At 53.2% G+C, this 17,099-nt stretch overlaps 2 protein-coding genes across 2 annotated transcripts in view; both read right to left on the bottom strand.

Annotated features, from left to right (window-relative positions):
- Window positions 1-481: 481 nt before the first annotated feature.
- On the bottom strand, window positions 482-2,111 carry LOC103818207 (transmembrane protein 17B-like). Its single transcript, XM_009092507.1, has 4 exons — window positions 1,994-2,111; window positions 1,602-1,705; window positions 1,104-1,217; window positions 482-772 (listed from the first exon to the last, which is right to left on the bottom strand). Exons 1-4 carry the CDS (start codon window positions 2,109-2,111, stop codon window positions 482-484), a joined length of 627 nt encoding a protein of 208 aa, XP_009090755.1.
- A 3,330-nt stretch (window positions 2,112-5,441) lies between these two features.
- AIFM3 (apoptosis inducing factor mitochondria associated 3) overlaps window positions 5,442-17,099 on the bottom strand; it is a 53,893-nt gene continuing 42,235 nt past the window's right edge. Inside the window, exons 12-21 of the mRNA XM_050980722.1 lie at window positions 16,935-17,050; window positions 16,533-16,604; window positions 16,141-16,204; window positions 14,800-14,876; window positions 13,843-13,960; window positions 12,855-12,953; window positions 12,204-12,279; window positions 10,696-10,755; window positions 8,432-8,536; window positions 5,442-6,734 (exon numbers count right to left, since the gene is read on the bottom strand). Coding sequence (XP_050836679.1) covers window positions 6,695-6,734; window positions 8,432-8,536; window positions 10,696-10,755; window positions 12,204-12,279; window positions 12,855-12,953; window positions 13,843-13,960; window positions 14,800-14,876; window positions 16,141-16,204; window positions 16,533-16,604; window positions 16,935-17,050 — 827 coding nt within the window. The 3' untranslated portion in view covers window positions 5,442-6,694. The remainder of the gene's footprint in view (window positions 6,735-8,431; window positions 8,537-10,695; window positions 10,756-12,203; window positions 12,280-12,854; window positions 12,954-13,842; window positions 13,961-14,799; window positions 14,877-16,140; window positions 16,205-16,532; window positions 16,605-16,934; window positions 17,051-17,099) is intronic.

Raw genomic sequence — 17,099 nt, 5'->3', positions numbered from 1 at the left:
GTTCTGGAAGCGGGAGAAGGTTTTGCTCTGTTTCTAGCCCTGGAGGGACTGTAAGGTTGTGGAGTGCTGCTCTTGCACCTCGTGGCATCCTTCCAGCTGGAATGGCTTCATGTGGGCCACCTGGATTCTCAGAAGCTCCCTGGGAAGCTCAGGGAGGGTTTAGGAGCTAAGTTTTAAGTTCCAACCCTGGGTTGGTACTTCCTTAGGGGTGTGCAGTGGCTCCTGCACGCTGATTCCTGCCTTCTGCCAGGGCTGATGCTCAGCAAGGACAGACACAGCCCTAGGGTGAGCCAGAAAGTTTCAGAGGTACTGACCCCTCTGTCCCATTTTTCCCAGGCTGTGTTAGCTGGTACAAGGCAGGGATCAGCTGGGCTGTGCCTGGGTGCTGTTCTGGGGCCTCCACAAAGCTCAGAAACAGTGTCTGTGGGTTCGAGCACTGTTTAATGCTCCTTGCCAGGACTAGCTGTGTGAAGTGGAGGGATCATGCAGCATCACCCCATCTCAGCTGCCTGTCCCCCTGTGCCCCGGGCTCCAGCCGGCCCCTCCCACTCTCCTGGAACTGCCGCAGGTAGAACTGTGCCGCCAGCTGCTTGGTCATAGTCCTCAGCACCAGGAAGGCAGCCACGATCTCGAGGAGGAGGAAGACCAGGAACAAGCTGTGCATGGGCACCTCCAGCGGTAGGTGGATGACCTGCCTGTCCGTCAGCAGGAAGAGCAGGAGGGGCAGCTGGATCAAGAAGGAGAGGAGCAGGAACCCAGCCAGCTCAGGCACCTGCAGGAGGCAGTGGTGGGCTGGGGGGACCCTCTGTGCCCCCGGAGGCTCCTGCATCAGCCTCTGCTGGCCTTGGAACCCGGGGACCAGGGATGTCCCTGCTCCACTGAGCTGTGGTCAGATGCTGTCAAACCCCCCAGTGAAGGGACAGAGCAGGAGGGCAAATGGGTCCCCTTCATTCCCTCTCTCCAGGTCATGCCTTTACCCACTATTCTCTTCTAGGACAGCTCCAGTAGACCTCCAGAGAAAGGACAGTGATGGACACATGGCTCCTAAGTGAGGGGATATCCAGCTCCCCCAGCTGGGCTGGGCCAGGGCAGGCAATGCTTACCTTCTCCTGGAGATTCCCCAGGTAGCCCAGGTAGAGGCGGGAGCCCTCAGCCAGTGAGAGGATGAGGAAGGCTGTGACCAGCAGGAACTGATAGTGCCAAGGCAGCAGGTGGTACTGTTATAGGGGCACAGCCTTGTCCAAGTCCAGCTGTCCATGCCCAGTTTCCCTTTCCCTCTGCACCATTCCCTGCTCTCCATGCCCCACTCCCTGTGCCCTCCTCCCCATACCCAGCTCTCCATGCTCTGCCAGCTCTCACCATGCTGGTGCCCACCTCTGCCTACTCTTCCCCCCCCTTTTGACCATTCCTGCCTGGAAAGTTCATGATTTCCATCTATAGCAGAGATGAGCAATCTTTTCTCATGGGGGTCAGGGCATTTTGGGGATCCATTAATTCTCAAGAGGCTCCTCTGTCCCCTGCCCCCTTTGACCCCCACCCATGCCCAGGGAGACTTGGCAGGAGCAGCTCCCCCCATCCCTATATGCCCCATGGGATGGTACCTTCAGGTACAGCATAATCCCCTCAGCCAGGCACCAGACTGGGAAGTAGTAGACATTGAAGTAGAGCATCACCTGGAGGGGCAGGCTGGACAGCACCTTGTGAGCTAGGCAGGACAGGCAGGGATGGGCAGGCTGCTCACCAGCCCCAGGGGCCCCCGGCCCAGAGGGACCCCCCCCTCACAGCTTGTGGAGGGGAGCAACAGACCCTGGGTACCACAAGCAGCTGATTGCAGCAAACGTTCTTATTTTTGCTCCCCTCCCTGGTGGGGGGGTTCAGGGACCCTTTGGGTGCTGCTGCCTCAGAGGCACCCAGGTCCCATCTGCTGAGCAGGGCCATAGGGATGGACAGCCCCTGTTCCCAAGCCCCCTCTGCAGAGCCCCGGTGCCCATACCTGGCTGGGAGGTCGGGGCAGTGCCGCTGTCCCACGTCTTGTTGTTGATGAAGAGGGAGCCACTGAAGGCCACCAAGCGCCAGCGTAGGCTGGGAGGCAGCGGGGTAGGCACAGCCATGGACAGCAGCTGAGCCCTGATCAGCCCAGCCCGGATTAGCCAGGAGGGAATCAATGAGGTGACGGGCCAGGCTAATGCGCAGGGCCACACGGCCATTGGCTCCCTGGGGAGCCAATGTCCCTGGAGGGGACACAGGGCTGCTGATCTGGAAGGGGGATCTGGGGAAGGAGAATTCCCACCTTGGAACACCAAGCCCATGCAGGAATCACAAGGTGGAGTTGCAAGGAATCACAAGTCACAGAGCATCTCCCCTCAACAGCATCTTTAGGGGGTGACAGCAGCTTGTACCTGTCACTGTGATTTGCAGCAACTGCAACCTCTCCCAGCCGGGCTCTATCAACACAAATACTGCTCAAAGACCCCTGAGAGATGAGGATGCCTCATGAGAGGGATGGTACTTTTCACCTGAAATACTTCTTCAAGTCCTCCAGGTTCATGGAGCATTTACCCATCACTGTGAGTTCCTCAAGCTCTATCCAGGCTCAGGGGTGCTAGAGGACAGTGGGGGATGATGTATTAGGGGGTGGCTGAGCCAGAGGTGAATGGGAGGGAAAAGTTCTTCAGAAACTTCAAGTTTAAAATCACAGAATTATTAGGGTGGGAAAACCCCTCTAATATCATCAGGTCTAATTATTAGCCCAGCACTGCCAGAGTCACCACTAAACCATGTCCCAAGTGCTACATCTACACATTTTTTGAACGCTTCCAGGGATGGGGACTCCACCACTGCCCTGGGAAGCCTGTATAAGAACAGTACACACCTTTTCATGAATAAATATTCCCCAAAATCCACCCTGAGCCTGCCCTGGCCCAGCCTGAGGCCGTTCCCTCTCCTCCTGTCGCTGTTCCCTGGGAGCACAGCCCAACCCCCCGGGCTGTCCCCTCCTGGCAGGAGTTGTGCAGAGCCACAAGGTCCCCCCTGAGCCTCCTTTTCTCCAGGCTGAGCCCCTTCCCAGCTCCCTCAGCCTCTCCTGGGGCTCCAGCCCCTTCCACAGCACTGTTGCCTTCTCTGGACACGCTCTGTAAGTGTCAGTCAGTTCTACCCAACAGATCTGGTGTCACCTCACGATCTTCAGCCTCCAACTCACCCCACAAGGTGCATCAGAGAAGCTGCCTCAAATAGTGGGAGCAAGTGCTTTAGATGAGGTCCTTAAGGGCCAGGAACTGTCAAGGAACACAAGAAACCAAAGAAAGAGATTCTTCTTTTCCTGGAGAAAGCTAAAATGAAATTGCAGAGCTCACTGCCATATGCTGCAAAACCAAACCATCTGAGGATGAAAGCATGGTTAAACCAGCACCAGACTGGCTGAAGTTGTAGGATCACAGAATGGTTTGGGTTGGAAGAGACCTTAAAGCCTATTTCATCCCACCCCCTGCCATGGGCAGGGACAGTTTCCACTGTCCCAGGCTGCTCCAAGCCCCATCCATCCTGGCCTTGGACACGTCCAGGGATCCAGGGGCAGCTGCTGTGGGCACCCTGTGCCAGGGCCTCACCACCCTCACAGGGAAGAATTTCTTCACTATATCCCATCTACTTCCCAATATCCCAACCTGCTCTTGTCTCCAGTCCCTCTCCACCTGTCCTGGAGCCCCTTTAGGCCTTGCAAGGGGCTCTGAGCTCTCCCTGAAGCCTTCTCCTCTCCAGGTGAGCACCCCCAGCTCTCCCAGCCTGGGTCCAGAGCAGAGGGGCTCCAGCCTTCAGAGGATCTCTGTGGCGTCCTCTGAACTCATTCCAGCAGCTCCAGGTCCCTCCTGTGCTAGGACCCTAAAGAGCTGGATGCAGTTCTCCAGATGGGGTCTCACCTGCATGGGGCAGAGGCAAAGCACCAGCTGTCCGCCAAGTCCTCCCAGCACACAGGTGAGACATGGGCAGGGTGACAGGCACGGCCCAGAATCTGAGGAGCAGGAGCTGGTGGAGAGCTCAGGATCTGGAGGCATCAGGTCTGCATGGGCAGGCAAGGTGAGCAATGAAAATGATACCTGGGCAGTCTGGTGGAGGTAACTGACATGGGGCAGTGCAGCTGGGGGTGTGCATGTGCCCCAGCTGGGCTCTCATTCCTCATGGGAACAGGCAGTTTCTTCTGGGCTCTCATTCCTCATGGGAACAGGCAGTTTCTTAAGAAGAGAGGGAAACTTTCTGTCCTGGCATGAGAGGTTACAAGACAGGGCTGGAAAGGTGGCAGAGAACACAACCCAGCCTTGCCCAGCTCCAGGACAGACTCGCCAGCGGGAAGCATTTGCCAAGGCACTGGTTAAGGGGTCCTAGGTTCAACACCACTCCACAGCTGTGCAAAGGAGCAATACCCATCTGAGCCAGCCCTGCCTATGACCTGACACATGTCCCAAGGAAAGCTACAGTGGTGATTGAGATTTCTTGTGTCACAGGTGACATTACCAGCTCTGGTTAAAACAACTCCTCTGTAAAAAGCAGGGAATGGGACTTGTTACCCCCACTGCAGCTACAGATTAGGACAGAAGATCCTTCCTCAGCCCCTGAATGGTCTTCAGCCATGCGAACATGGGGGTGATGCCCATTTTATGCAGCTTATACACAATACTGGATGAGGCCCCATCAGAGGCAAAAGAGGTCAAAAAGCATCTTTGTCTCCAGTGTAGTAAAGTTGTGCTGGGGGAGCTGCCAGTCTCACCCAGCATGGAGAACATGACAGAGAGCTTGAGGAAAACACACAGCTGCAGGGAATGCCACCCTGTGGTGCCCCAGAGTTCCCTGGCACTCCAGCTGGGTCCCCTGGGGAGCTACCAAAGCTGAGTCCAGCTATCCCACCAGCAGGACACGGGATACAAAGCCAGATCTTTGTGGGTAGTAGGCAGAGCTGAGGCAGCACCTGGGCAGCTGCCTCTACCTGGGCAGTGCCCCCAGCCCTAGGCCACTCTGGAAGAGCCCTGTCTGGGGCACCAGGATCTGAGCAGCCCCAATCACCCCTGCCCTCAGAGGAGGACCTGTGGACAGGAACACTGAAATTTGTCTTTTGGAACCTGAGATGAGACTTGCAAGTTCCCATCGCTTTGTGGATCCAGCAGACACACAATGGTCCCTCTTCATCACAGGATGTGTGCTAGAGAGTGCACATCCTGCTACCATCCCTCCTGGTGATTCCATCTGGGAAAAGCTCTGCAGTGAAACCAGGAGAGACCAACCAGAGATATGATAGACACTGGTGCATTTCTACCCAGCCAAGGTCTGAAATACTGGAAATACAGGTGAGCTGGACACAGGTGGGAAGTCTCCAGAGAAGAGGTTCTTGAACAACCTGACCAGCATGCAGAGGTGACCCAAGGTCTTGGAAGGAATCAGAAATGACTCAGACCCCAAGAATAGTATTGCTTTAATTCACAGGGGAAGAATCAAATTAAAAATATAAATCCTCTTGTCTGGGACTCAGGGTAAAACACTGACTGCTGGGAAGGAGTCGCCCCCAGAACAAAGCACTGGAGTCTCTCCAAGGGGTACCCTCAACCCCCACTCTGCTGGGCTGATGGACTCTGGGCTGTGGCTGGCCAGGTCCACTCCTGAGCTGGAGACATGGCTCTTGTTCAGCATGGGACCAGAAACAGGACAGCAAAGCACGAGCATGGTGGGCTGGGAAATGCAGCTTTGTCACTATACTGGACAAGTGCCAGAGAATGGACAGCCAGAAATGCTTCCCCAGCTACTTTTCCTCTAATAACACCTCAGCAACAGCACTGATTCCATGATAGCCTTAAGGAGAGATATCTCAAGGCTGGCTGGAAGGGTGGCCACCCAGCCCAGGGCTGCAGCTGAGCCATCACAGCTCTCAGGTACCCCTGCAATGCACCCCGGGAATTGGCCCAAGAGCTGCCAGTGCCCCAACCCAAACCAAGCCTCAGGAGACAGGGAACTGCTCCCCTTGGCTGCTCCAGGACAGGAGATGCTGGGATGGGGACTGATGAGCTCCAGAGCCCTCAGCATGGACAGGGACCCACCTCTACTGGTGGGCCTGCACAGGACCAGCCTGGACAACACAAGCACCAGCTGCACAGAGATCACCCAGTGTAAACTCCTGGCCCGCCTAGATGCCCCTGGGGTTGGGTGGTCACAGGGAGAGCTGTGGCAAATGCAGCAGCCATGCAGGAAAGGAGCAGATGTCAGGCTCTGCAGGGATGCGCATTGGAGCTCTGCTGGGAGCAAAGAGCATTTGGAAAGGAACATCATGCATGAAAGCACAGGAGCAACCAAAGGCACTCGTGCTGCTTATGGAGTGAGGGACATGCATGAGGCACTCCTGCCTGGGAACCCTCAGCCCTATGGCAGCATCCAGAGCCGTATGGCGCCCATGCCCACTGCCAGCGCCAAGCCTCACGCTCTCTGTGGGCTGATTTTCCAGCATTCCACAGCAATTGCAACAGCAGAGCCCCATCCCCAGCCCAGCAGGCACAGGGGCAGAGGAGCTGTGTGAGATCCTCCTGGAAGATGTGAAGGCAGTTTCATCAAGGTCTCAAAGAAAAATGTCTGAGCCATGGGGTTCCCGCCAGGCCATGGAGCTTCTGTCCCATCTCCCCACGGCGAGTGCAGCATCAGGAGAGCTCAGCCATCCGTGGCTTTAGGTGCCTTTCCCTGTTAGCCACGACATATCTCCAGTTCTAAAAGAGAGAAAAACAACAGCGCTGTGAGGGGTTTCTCAATGTGCGCAGACAAATGCTCTTGGTGTGTCTTGGTGCTAGTCCAGTACTTGGTGTCCATCCCAGCAATCAGCTGCCTCCTCTGCCCTCACTCACCTGTCACTAAACTGTCCAAAAACTCACTTGCAGGTCCTCAATTCTGTGTAAAACTTCATTCAAACATTTTATTTATTTATACTTAAAAGCTGCCCTTCAGCTGAAAATCCATGGAAAGCCACCAAACCCCAGCCAAGCAAGATCCCAGCCAACAGGATCTGTGCTGGATGTGGCTCCTGGCAGCCCCAGCCCTATCATCCAGCATTGCCCCGCATGTGAGGGGGATGCAAAATAAGGACACCCCTCCCTGTAACCAGTGTCCCCACATGGGAATTAGGGATATGGCCCAGTCAGGGGGGCAGCTGTCCCTCCTGTCAGCCCCTCACATCCAGCACACTCAGGACCCCAAACTGAACATACTTGCCGTGACGGACAAACAGCCTAAAGTTGTGAAAGCAGCAGGAGACAAAGAGAGAAAAGACATTCAGGTTTAATCTGGCTTCCTCCAGTCCCTGAGCCCTACCACAGGGCCAGCAGCTCCTCCCCACCCCCAGGATACCCACAAGATACCACCACCCTCCCAGCCACAAAGTGGGACACCAACAACCATTTCCCAATGTACTGGGGTGATGGCACAAGAAATTCTTCCCTTTGAGGGTGGTGAGACCCTGGCACAGGCTGCCCAGAGAATCTCTGGCTGCCCCATCCCTGGAAGTGTCTAAGGACAGATTGGATGGGGCTTGGAGCAATCTGGTATTGTGGGAGGGAAGGGGGCAGGGGGTGGAATTGAATGGGTTTTAAGGTCCCTTCCAACTCAAACTATTCTGACATTTTATGAACCCTGTCTCAGCTGAGAGGGTGCACGATATGCTCCCCATCCCAGGGATGCCCAGGGAGTCTGAGAGACAAAGCTTCCTGGGGATTTGTAGCGCTCCTCTCCCTGAGCTTTTGAAAATATCTGGTTTTATTCTAGATGTGGAAATACCCCTTGAACAGGGACCCACATTTCCTCAGCAGCTCTGATTCCCACTCTAAAAGCTTTTTCCCAGCTGTTATCACCTCCCTGGAATTTGCCTTCCAGCACCCACCCTCAGCACAAAGTTATGCTCTTTCCTCTACATAGCCTAAAAAACACAGAGAAGGGAGAAAAATGTCCTTTGCCTATGAGGTCCGCTCCAAGGAACTGGAGGCTGAGACACCACAGGCCAGCATACTGCCACCACCAGCTCTTTGGACTGGATTGTGCATAGGAGGTTATGCACAGGCTACACACCCAGTCCCTCTCTGCAGGTCTCCCTGACTGACAGGGTGCCCAGGTGCGCCCCAGCATCTGGCATTGCTTCCTTGATCATGTTGCCAGTGCCCAAAGGCAGAGTGTATCCCCATCCCATCCTGTCTGTGCAAGGACTTGGGTCCTGGTGTTTAAGACAAACCCTATGTGTGGGGGATGTCAGACCTGGAGGCAGCTGGGAGGTAGCACAGGGGGGATGGAGGAAGCTGAACAGGAAGGGAGATGCAAGAGGGGTATGGAGACGGATCGGTGTGAAAGCTCTGCCCTGTATCCCATGGCCGTGCTTAGCCCCTGCCCTGGCACTGCCACTTCCCACTGCCTGTGTACTTACTCTACATCACGCTTCCGGATGGTCCTGCCAGCAGCCAGGACCTCGGCCACCTTGGACACGATTGGGTCGTAGTTCATGCTGGCCACAGCCACCACCTCGTCACTCCTAGGGCCAGGCAGAGCAGAGCAGTTAGGGCAGCCTGGATGGCCACAGCTCCACCACCCAAACCCCACCCTGATGGAGAGAAGAGGGAGGCAGAGGAGCACCCACTCCAGAGCTAGGCCTGATCCCAAGGTATGAGCACCACAGGGACTGGAAAAAAGTGGCTGGAACAAGGATCAGGAAAGGGTACAGAGTGGCACAGCAGACCCCACTGGTCCTACCAATGTTGACAATGTCATGACATCACTAGGGTGCCTGGGTGGTGGAGACAGCTCTGGCACCCTGGCATCTGTGAGAAAACACCACCAAAGGTAGATCTGATGGTGGATAAAAACCTGGACAACACGAAGGATGCCCAGCTGTGATCCCTGCACTGCTGCCCCATGCTCAGGGAGTGGAGGGGCAGGTGGTCAGGATTTCCCTGTTGAACAGTCAGTTGGGATGCTCCACATCCCCTTCCTGATCCCCACCTCCAAACAGGCAGAGTGCCCTGCTCTGAGCTGCTCCACGGGGACTGGGACAGTTGGGGTGTCCAACCCCTGGCTCCCACAGCCCCAGCAAGAAGTCCCCATGTATATGGGATGTCCAGGTTGGCTGACTGTTCCCCTAGCAGGATCCGAATGCAGCCTCAAAGGTTGAGAGGAAAACAAATGAAGGAGAAGGAAGAGGATGTAAAACTGCTGGAGGAGCTTTGGCTAAAGGTCACAGGCAAACAAGAAGGGCGGTTCTTGTTTGGGGTTTGCCAAACACAATTCAAGTGTAAACCTTCAAAGCCTGACCATGAAGAGATAAGTGAATGCACAGTGTGAGATTAGGGAAGATGTGTGGGTAAGATTTTAAACTCTGGTGATATTGTTGAATAAACTGAAAAGTAGAAGCAACCATAAACCAAGATCTGCTCTTAAATCAACTGCTGAAGAGCTCTGGGATCAACAGAGCAAAGAGCAGCTGGGGTGGGGAAGGATATATGCCTAATTCCCAGGAAAAGGAGAGCAAAAGCATGTTTCAGAGGACACTTCAGCCCTGTGCAGCCATGGAAGTTAAAGCCCTCTCTCACATCTGTCTACAAAGCCATGGGGCAGCCCCATCACAGACTATTTCAAAAAACTCCCATTCCTAAATAAGCTCATGGCAAATAAAGGATAGCAGTTTCCTGAGCAGAGCCAGCTCCAAGCTGGGAAACACAAAATGGTTGGAGAGACCCACCCATCAAAAGCAGGGGAAGATGTGCTGTTCCAAGCAATGAATAACCAAGGTGTGCAAGGGAACCAGAAGATGTACTACCACCAGCTGCCCACTGGCTCAGCCTCAAACCCAGACAGTGCCCAAAGGGGCCAGCCAGGAAGGTGGATGCAGCCCAAACATTTCTGTCAGCAGGACATAGGGTAGCTGCTCCTTTTGCAAAATAGTTAATGGGCTGCTGGTGAGCTGGAGCACCCTTCATCAGCAGTGGCATTTGAACTCTTTGTCAGACAGATGGGGGAAGCCAGGAGGAATCCCTCTTTTTCAAAAGGTCTTCGAAGGTAACAAGAATTCCCATCCTGAACTTGGGATTTGGAGCAATCAGAAGTCTTTGTGAAGACTTAGGGAAGAGGGAAGCACAGTGAATGTGTCTACATGGTCTTCCCTTCTGCAGCGTTCAACATAACAGAGGTGGGGAACCGTGAAGAAGACAACCACAGCAATTCCAGCAATTCCCCAGTCTCCAAGATCTTAGGGGCAGGAGGACATCAGTCTGTTGTCAAGGCAGTGTCCCATGGGGACATCTGCAGAGTGCTGTCCCCTACACCTCCCAGGGCCTTTTATTGGCCTCTACACAGCTCTGACAAAACTGCTTTCCTCTTCAAACTCTGGGGCAGAAGAAGCCTTATAGGGAAAGCCAATACTGAGGACAGGCTGTAGGAGCGGGAACCACCAATGGTTCCTGCAACAACTAAGGAGGACCAGGAGGAGAAGAGTTCAAACACAGGGTGGGCACAGCAGAAGAAAGCAGGAGGAAATGGTCAGCTTGGGACTGTCCTCAGTCCAAAAGCATTAACACCAACTAGAAGAACCACCAAAAAAGAAAAGAGAAAGAAATGCTCCAGCGGCCTCTCACAGACAGGGAGCCAAGCAGTGGGGGGCACACTGGCTGATCACCACCAGCCAGTGCTTCCCAGTACCTCCAGCTCTCAGCATGGAATGCCATCCTGGTACCCACACGCCAGCTCCGGGAGACCCTCCTGGGTGGCAGAACAACACAGTGCTGAGCAGGGACCTCCAGGTCTGCCCACCAAGCCCAGGTCCCCTGGCAGCCCCTGTCCCTTGCAGCCACCATGGCACACGGAGTGTGGGGCCTTGGCATGGGGCAGGGATTATGCACCTTGTTCAGGGCGTTCCCTTTGAACAACCTCCTCAGATGCTTAATTAAAGCAACCTGATGTTTCCTTTCAAGTTAGGGTTGGGATAAAGAGAAAAAAAGCTCTCATGTGGAAAGGCTGCAGGAGGGAAACATCCTCACTGCAGCTGTCCCTAACACAGGTGGTGCCTTGGCACAAACCTACCCCTTTAGGGAATTTTGACCAAGGTTCCAGCATACTCTGAGCTGTATCCAGTGTGCAAAGGTCCCTGGGTGCCAGTTGGAGCCCCATCCCTGCAGCAGGTGTTTACCCAAGGTGTGCAGGTACCAGGGAGAGGAGGGTGAGCACTGGGGATCCCCTGGGTGATGCAGTGAGCCCCATACCTTTACAAGCCCAATGCACACATCCAACCACCAGGCTCTGTACTGAATAGCATGGGCAAGCGGGCCACCCTCAGGGAGGGAGAAGGCATGGGGGACATTGGAGATGGGACAGAGGGACAGTGAGATGATGTGTGCAGAGCCAGAGCTGGCTCCTGTCCTGAGCTCCCTCCTGATGCCTGCCTGGATGCTGCTGCCAAGTGGTTTGACGGCTGAGCTGGGCAGCCCTTTCTTTCCTGGTTTCCCTCTCTCTAGCCTTAATATCAGAAAGCACTTAGAGAAACCCCCTTGGTTCCAGCATGAACATGTTCTGTGGCCACTGGTTTCAGACTGGGATGGACAAAGGAAACAAAAGAATAAACAGCAACAAATATTTTTGGGATAAATTCATGGTGCACTGACTTTCCAGTCTAAACAGCCAGCATGGCTCCAGAAAAGCTGAGGCACATCCCAGCTGCCAACACATCTCAAGAATGTGTTCCCAGGGAGGGTCACATCCTGGGGAAGAGCTCGGTTTCACTACAGATATAGCAAAGCTCCCAAGTTCCTTCAAACCTTCAGAGCTTGTGATAGACAGAAGAGTTTTTTGAACTCAATTCGTCAAACCAGAAGCAGAAACGGTGATGCTTGAGCACTCTGTCCAGCACTGGTCACAAATCATTAACATGGTGATTAGATGGGAAGGAAATATTTGATAGGAATTGCCAGTAGAAGCTGTCATCTGCTCACAGAGATCATGAGGGCAAAGGGCAGAGACAACAGGCCCAAAGACCAGTTTAACTTGTTGTACAATCAGAACATCATTTCTCCAGGGCCTTGTATAAGTGTTCTACAAACTCATTGTGCAGAGGTGAACAAAACTGACTGACAAAAGCTCTGGCAGAACTATTTTCTAGCCTAGCAATCTCAGATTAATGCCTGTGTAGGAATATGGACAAGAAAAACACTTACTTGGTATAAAATGCCACAAACTTCAGTTCATCTAAATCTCCCTGAATGACAACATCATCGAATCCCTCCCCATGGCCTGGAAGGCAAAGAAGAAGTGAAATCAGCAGCAATTCCTCCAGATCCAGCTCTAAGACAGGGTGTTTCATTCCAGCACTACATGGAGAATGTCCCGCAGTGACCAAGAGACCAGTACCAGGAGATGCAGGTACCAAAAACCACAGAATCACAGGAGAGTTTTGGGTTGGAAGAGGCCTTGAAAAGCACCTTGTTCCCACCCTCTGCCATGGGCAGGGACACTTTCCACTATCCTAGGTTGCTCCAAGCTCTGTCCATCCTGGCTTTAAACACTTCCACAGATGGGGCAGCCACAGCTTCTCTGGGCAACGTGTGCCAGGGCCTCATCACCCTCACAGGGAAGAATTACTTCCCAATATCTAATTTAAGTGAATCCTCCATGCTGTTTAAAGTAGTGCACTTCATGGCAGATGGGTTTCAGAGGAGACACTGAACTTCTTTGGAAGCCAGGCAGGGAAGCAGCCCCATGGCAGAGGTTGGTGGGGAGGGTTCAAAGTGAAGGAGGTGACCCTGGCTTCTCTATCCCAGGATATCTCCAGCAGCACAAACTCTCAGCAGCCCCAGAGAGCCCCTTACCCACATATCGGATGCTCTTCCCAAACATGGCTGTCCACAGGTATGGGACAGTGCTGATCTCCGTGCCGTGGGCCAGCATGTTCAGCGCAGCGATGCGGCCTGCAAGAGAGCACAGGGAGGGGTAACTGCCACCCCAGGGCAAGCTCCATGCTCAGTGCTCAGGCCACAACATCAACACCAGCAGTCACAGAGTACAGGGAAACCAAAAACTGAGAAAACCCACACAGCAACCAAGACAAAGCAGGAAGCACATGAGGATGGGCTCAGACTCCTTCCCATGATGCATCTCCTACTTGTCACCTCCACTGCCATGAGACATGTATCCATGAGACTCTTTCCCCCCAACTTGTGCAATAGTGACAGGGTTGAGAGTGTTCTGAGCTCCTACCCAGACGGGGATGGGATGGACAAACCCTTGGAGGGCAGGGAGACTATTGGGGTATGGTCCTTGCTGCAGAAACATATTTGGACATGGGAGAGGTGTCCAAAGGCTGAATTTGGAGCTGTGGTTCCAAAACCTCTCACCCAGCGTGCAGAAAACCTCCCTGTGAGAGTGTGGCCATAAGGGCAGCCCATCACACCAGGGGTTCCAGGCTGACGAGAGGCAAGAATGGTTGGAGCTCTGCTGAACTCTCCCAGGCCAGCCTGGCAGTGTGGGAAGCCCAGCTGGGAACCTGGGCCCAGGCTGGCATTAGGATGTGAGCTCCTAAGTGTCCTTGGGCAAGGAATAGAGCAGGCTCCTGCAGCAGTGCCAGGGAGCAAAGGGAATATGGGAAAGCCTGTCCCTGGGCTCCTCTGTGCCGGTGATGATGCATTGTTAGTCAAGGCTTGGCAAGAATGCTGACACACGAAGGCATAAGATACACATGCTTCAAAATGTTGAATACAACCACCCAGTCTCTCTGTTGGCCATTGTCTCATTCTTGCCCTGGAGGGTTTGGAAATTTCCTGAGAATCTGGAAAAGGCTCTTTTCTGCAAAGTACCTACCATGCATGTGGGCCATCTGCCAGTGGGGGACATTCACCTTCTTGTTATTCCTCAAGGCCAATGGAAAGGTGACAGCATCTCCAGCAGCAAAGACCCCTGGGATGTTGGTCTGCATCATCTGCAGGGATGAACAGAGGTGGCATTAGTGGGGTTTGCACCCTACAGAAACTCCACAGCTGGAGTGGTCCAGAGCTGCCACAGTCCCTCAGAACACAGGGAAAACCTCTGCTTGGCTGTGGGACCCCCAGAGGAGATTTCACTCAGCCTTCTTCACTTTTAAATGAGAACACACATGCAGGGACCTGCAGTATCCCTCAGCCAGTGGGTCATCCAGTAAAAAGACACATGGACTGGTGTCCTGGAGCCTCTCTCAAAAGTCTGTGGTTTGTTGGTGTTGGCTGATAGAGCCCAGCTAATTGCAGGGAGGAGCACTGCATGGCACTGAGCTGCAGGCTCCTGACATGCTCCTTTGCACAAGGCACCAACACCCACCAGCTCCAACATCGCTCCTCCCATCGCAGTCACTGGTGGTGGGGAGAAAGGATGAGATCCTTTAGGATCCTTGAAAAGATGGATCTCAATTTTTTTCCCTCTAAATATCCATACCACTCCAGGACAGCTCAGAGCCAGACCCAAGCCAGAGCATCGAGGTCTGTGGTTGCACAGCCCCTCTTGCAGAGGTGGTTCCCAGGCATTCCTGGTGATGCTTCCAGAATTTCACCATCTCACAGAATATCCTGAGATGAAGGCAACCACAAGGGTCATTGAGTTCAATTCCTGGCCCTGCACAGGCCCACCCAAAAAATTGAAAAATTCCAATTCTGCCAATCTTGGCAGATAAAAAGCCATGAAAAGCCCCTGTGGCAGCAGTTTGGAGCCCCAGGGAAGCTCATAGATCAGAAGAACTGACCCAGCTCCTCCTGCTCTCCCACCCACAGTGGCTGCCCCTGGGCTCACCTTGTTGACCATGATGAAGCCCTTGGAGTCAATGTTGATGCCACTCTGCTTGAGGAAGCCTGTCGCTGGGACTGCACCTGGGGGGAAGCCAAAAGCTGCTGCTGCAGTGTCCAACATTCCACAGCCCTGGGGCTGATCCTGAGGCCTTTCCTCCCGCCAGGACTGGGGGGCTGCTCCCAGGGACAGACAGCAGCTGCTTGGAAGTGTGGAGCAGGGCCACTTACCCTACAGAGCCCCCACTGCATCAGCCTCTGGCACTCAGGATCCCTGTCCTGTCCAAGCCATCACTGTAATCTGCTCACCACCCTTTTCTAGTGCTAAGAGATAATTTTCAATTTTATTCTCTTTTATAGATAGTTTGAAAAAAATTGTATTTAAAACGGAACGTTTTGAGCTTCCAGACAGGGCTTTTCAGCCTCTCCCAGTCTGTGCATTTCCTTCACCTTCCTTCTCCTTTTTTAATTTTTTTTTTTTTTTTACCTCCAGCCTTTTCACAAATCAGAGTAGTGAATAAAAACAACAAAACCAGAATGAAATTAATTCTGTGATTCTTCCAGTCCATAGCATTTTGAAGAGGGAAGGAAAGGGAATTTCCCCACCACCACCACCAAGTGTAAAGGAGAAATATATCATATTCTTTGGGATATTTTCTTTTATTTTATAGTACGGGATATATTTTTGATTGCTGTCAGCAGCAATTAAAAAGAAAAAAAACACATTAAAAATTCAGTTGGGGGAAGATTTAATAAAAAAAAAGCTTGAGAGGATGAAACTGCTTTAAATGGGGTTTTTTTCTGGAAAAAAAAATTACTTGCATGTGGATGCCATGGGACAGAGAGAGAGAAATGGCAAGCGCTTCTCACAGCAGCTTGTGAGAAGTTTTAGGGAGCTGGAAAGATGTGATAACCTGTTGACTATAAACAATTTACAGGTGCTGTTTTTCTACCTTGTTTTTCTGTTCCTCTCAAGGACAGTGTGTGAGAAAGATGTTTCTGTTAGTTAGCCAATAGAATAGAATCTATCGTACCACTCTATAAAAACCACATGGTTCTTTTGAATAAAGCCTTCTTTGCCTTTGCTACAATCCTGCCTCTCGCCTCTTCCTGCCCTGACCCCAGCACACAAGTGACACTTCCAAAATATATTTTCGGTTGCATTTTGTGGTGGGGGCTCTAGAAATGCCTTTTTTAGATATGTAGACTCATGTGTGGTAGTCCAGCAGGGCTGGCAGACCACTGCCAGTACCCCTGGTCACACAGCCCCAGTGACCTCCTATTGCCACATCCCATCCATCTTCTTCTCTGCCCTCCCTCCGTGGCTCTGCACGGACACAGCCCTTACCAACACCCACAACACAGACGTCAGCACGCAGGACCTTCCCACTCTTCAGCACAACCTCCTTCAGCTGCAGGAGACACAAGGGGCGGGGGGACATCAGAGTTATTTCAGGGACAAAATCCCTCTGTAGCAGCAGGAAGCCAAGCTGGCAGCTCACCTCATTTGTGAAATACAAATTGACCATAATTCCTTAGAAAAGCAGCAGGAGGTGAGTGGGAGCAATGAAGTCACCCCACATACCACACTGGCATACATTTGCTCCTGGGGGCCAAATTCAGGAACATGAATTTCAGGGGATAGGAAAGAGGGGAGAGCAAAACCCCACTAGGAAAGGGAATGGCAGCTCTGGGGGATGCCACAGCAGTTCCCCCAAGGAGCCCCTGCCTACCACTTACCTTCCCCTCCTGCTCCCGCAGCTCCGACACCTCTGTCTGCATGTAGAACTTCACCCTGTTGTTCTCAAACATCTGGACGGGGGACAAGGGACAGAGCAGGGGACATCAGGGCCCTGAACCACCCTGGTCCTGATGTCCTGCTGCCCCCTACACTGCCTTGCCCACCCTGCAGGCTTGTCTCAACCTGCACTGCTAAGGGGGTCAGCATCCCCACATTCTCAACGTGGCTCTAGAGGTGTTCCATTGCACATAGACCATGGCAGGGAAAATACAGCCCATTTTCACTGACTGCTGCCATCACAGCTTTGTCAATAAATGCGAAATAAATTAATCAGTGCAATAAGTGAAACAAGCAAAACCTGCTCTGTTACCAACCCCCGCTAGATGGGAAAGCAAGGTCACCTTCATGACAGCACGGCCAACCCTCTCCCCAAAGAACCTCTTGAAGGGGACATGCTCCAGCTCCACCAGGGACACCGAGTGGGCCCTCTCCGCGAGGTAGGCGGCCACCTCCATCCCTGGGGAAGAGAAGCAGGTCCAAAGAGCCACGTTAACCCAGCCAGCACT

The sequence above is a fragment of the Serinus canaria genome, chromosome 15 (genome assembly GCF_022539315.1).
Source record: "Serinus canaria isolate serCan28SL12 chromosome 15, serCan2020, whole genome shotgun sequence".
Lineage (NCBI taxonomy): Eukaryota > Metazoa > Chordata > Aves > Passeriformes > Fringillidae > Serinus > Serinus canaria.
Note: the sequence above shows the minus strand (reverse complement) of the source record. Positions and strands in the feature narration are given on the sequence as shown.

What these genes read in the sequence shown, in the direction of transcription:
- LOC103818207 (XM_009092507.1), bottom strand. Translation starts at nt 2,111, where the DNA reads ATGGCTGTGCCTACCCCGCTGCCTCCCAGCCTACGCTGGCGCTTGGTG. An exon ending in GGATTATGCTGTACCTGAAG is followed by an intron (nt 1,218 to 1,601) that starts GTACCATCCCAT and finishes CCCCTATAACAG; the next exon opens with TACCACCTGCTGCCTTGGCA. An exon ending in TGGGGAATCTCCAGGAGAAG is followed by an intron (nt 773 to 1,103) that starts GTAAGCATTGCC and finishes TGCCTCCTGCAG; the next exon opens with GTGCCTGAGCTGGCTGGGTT.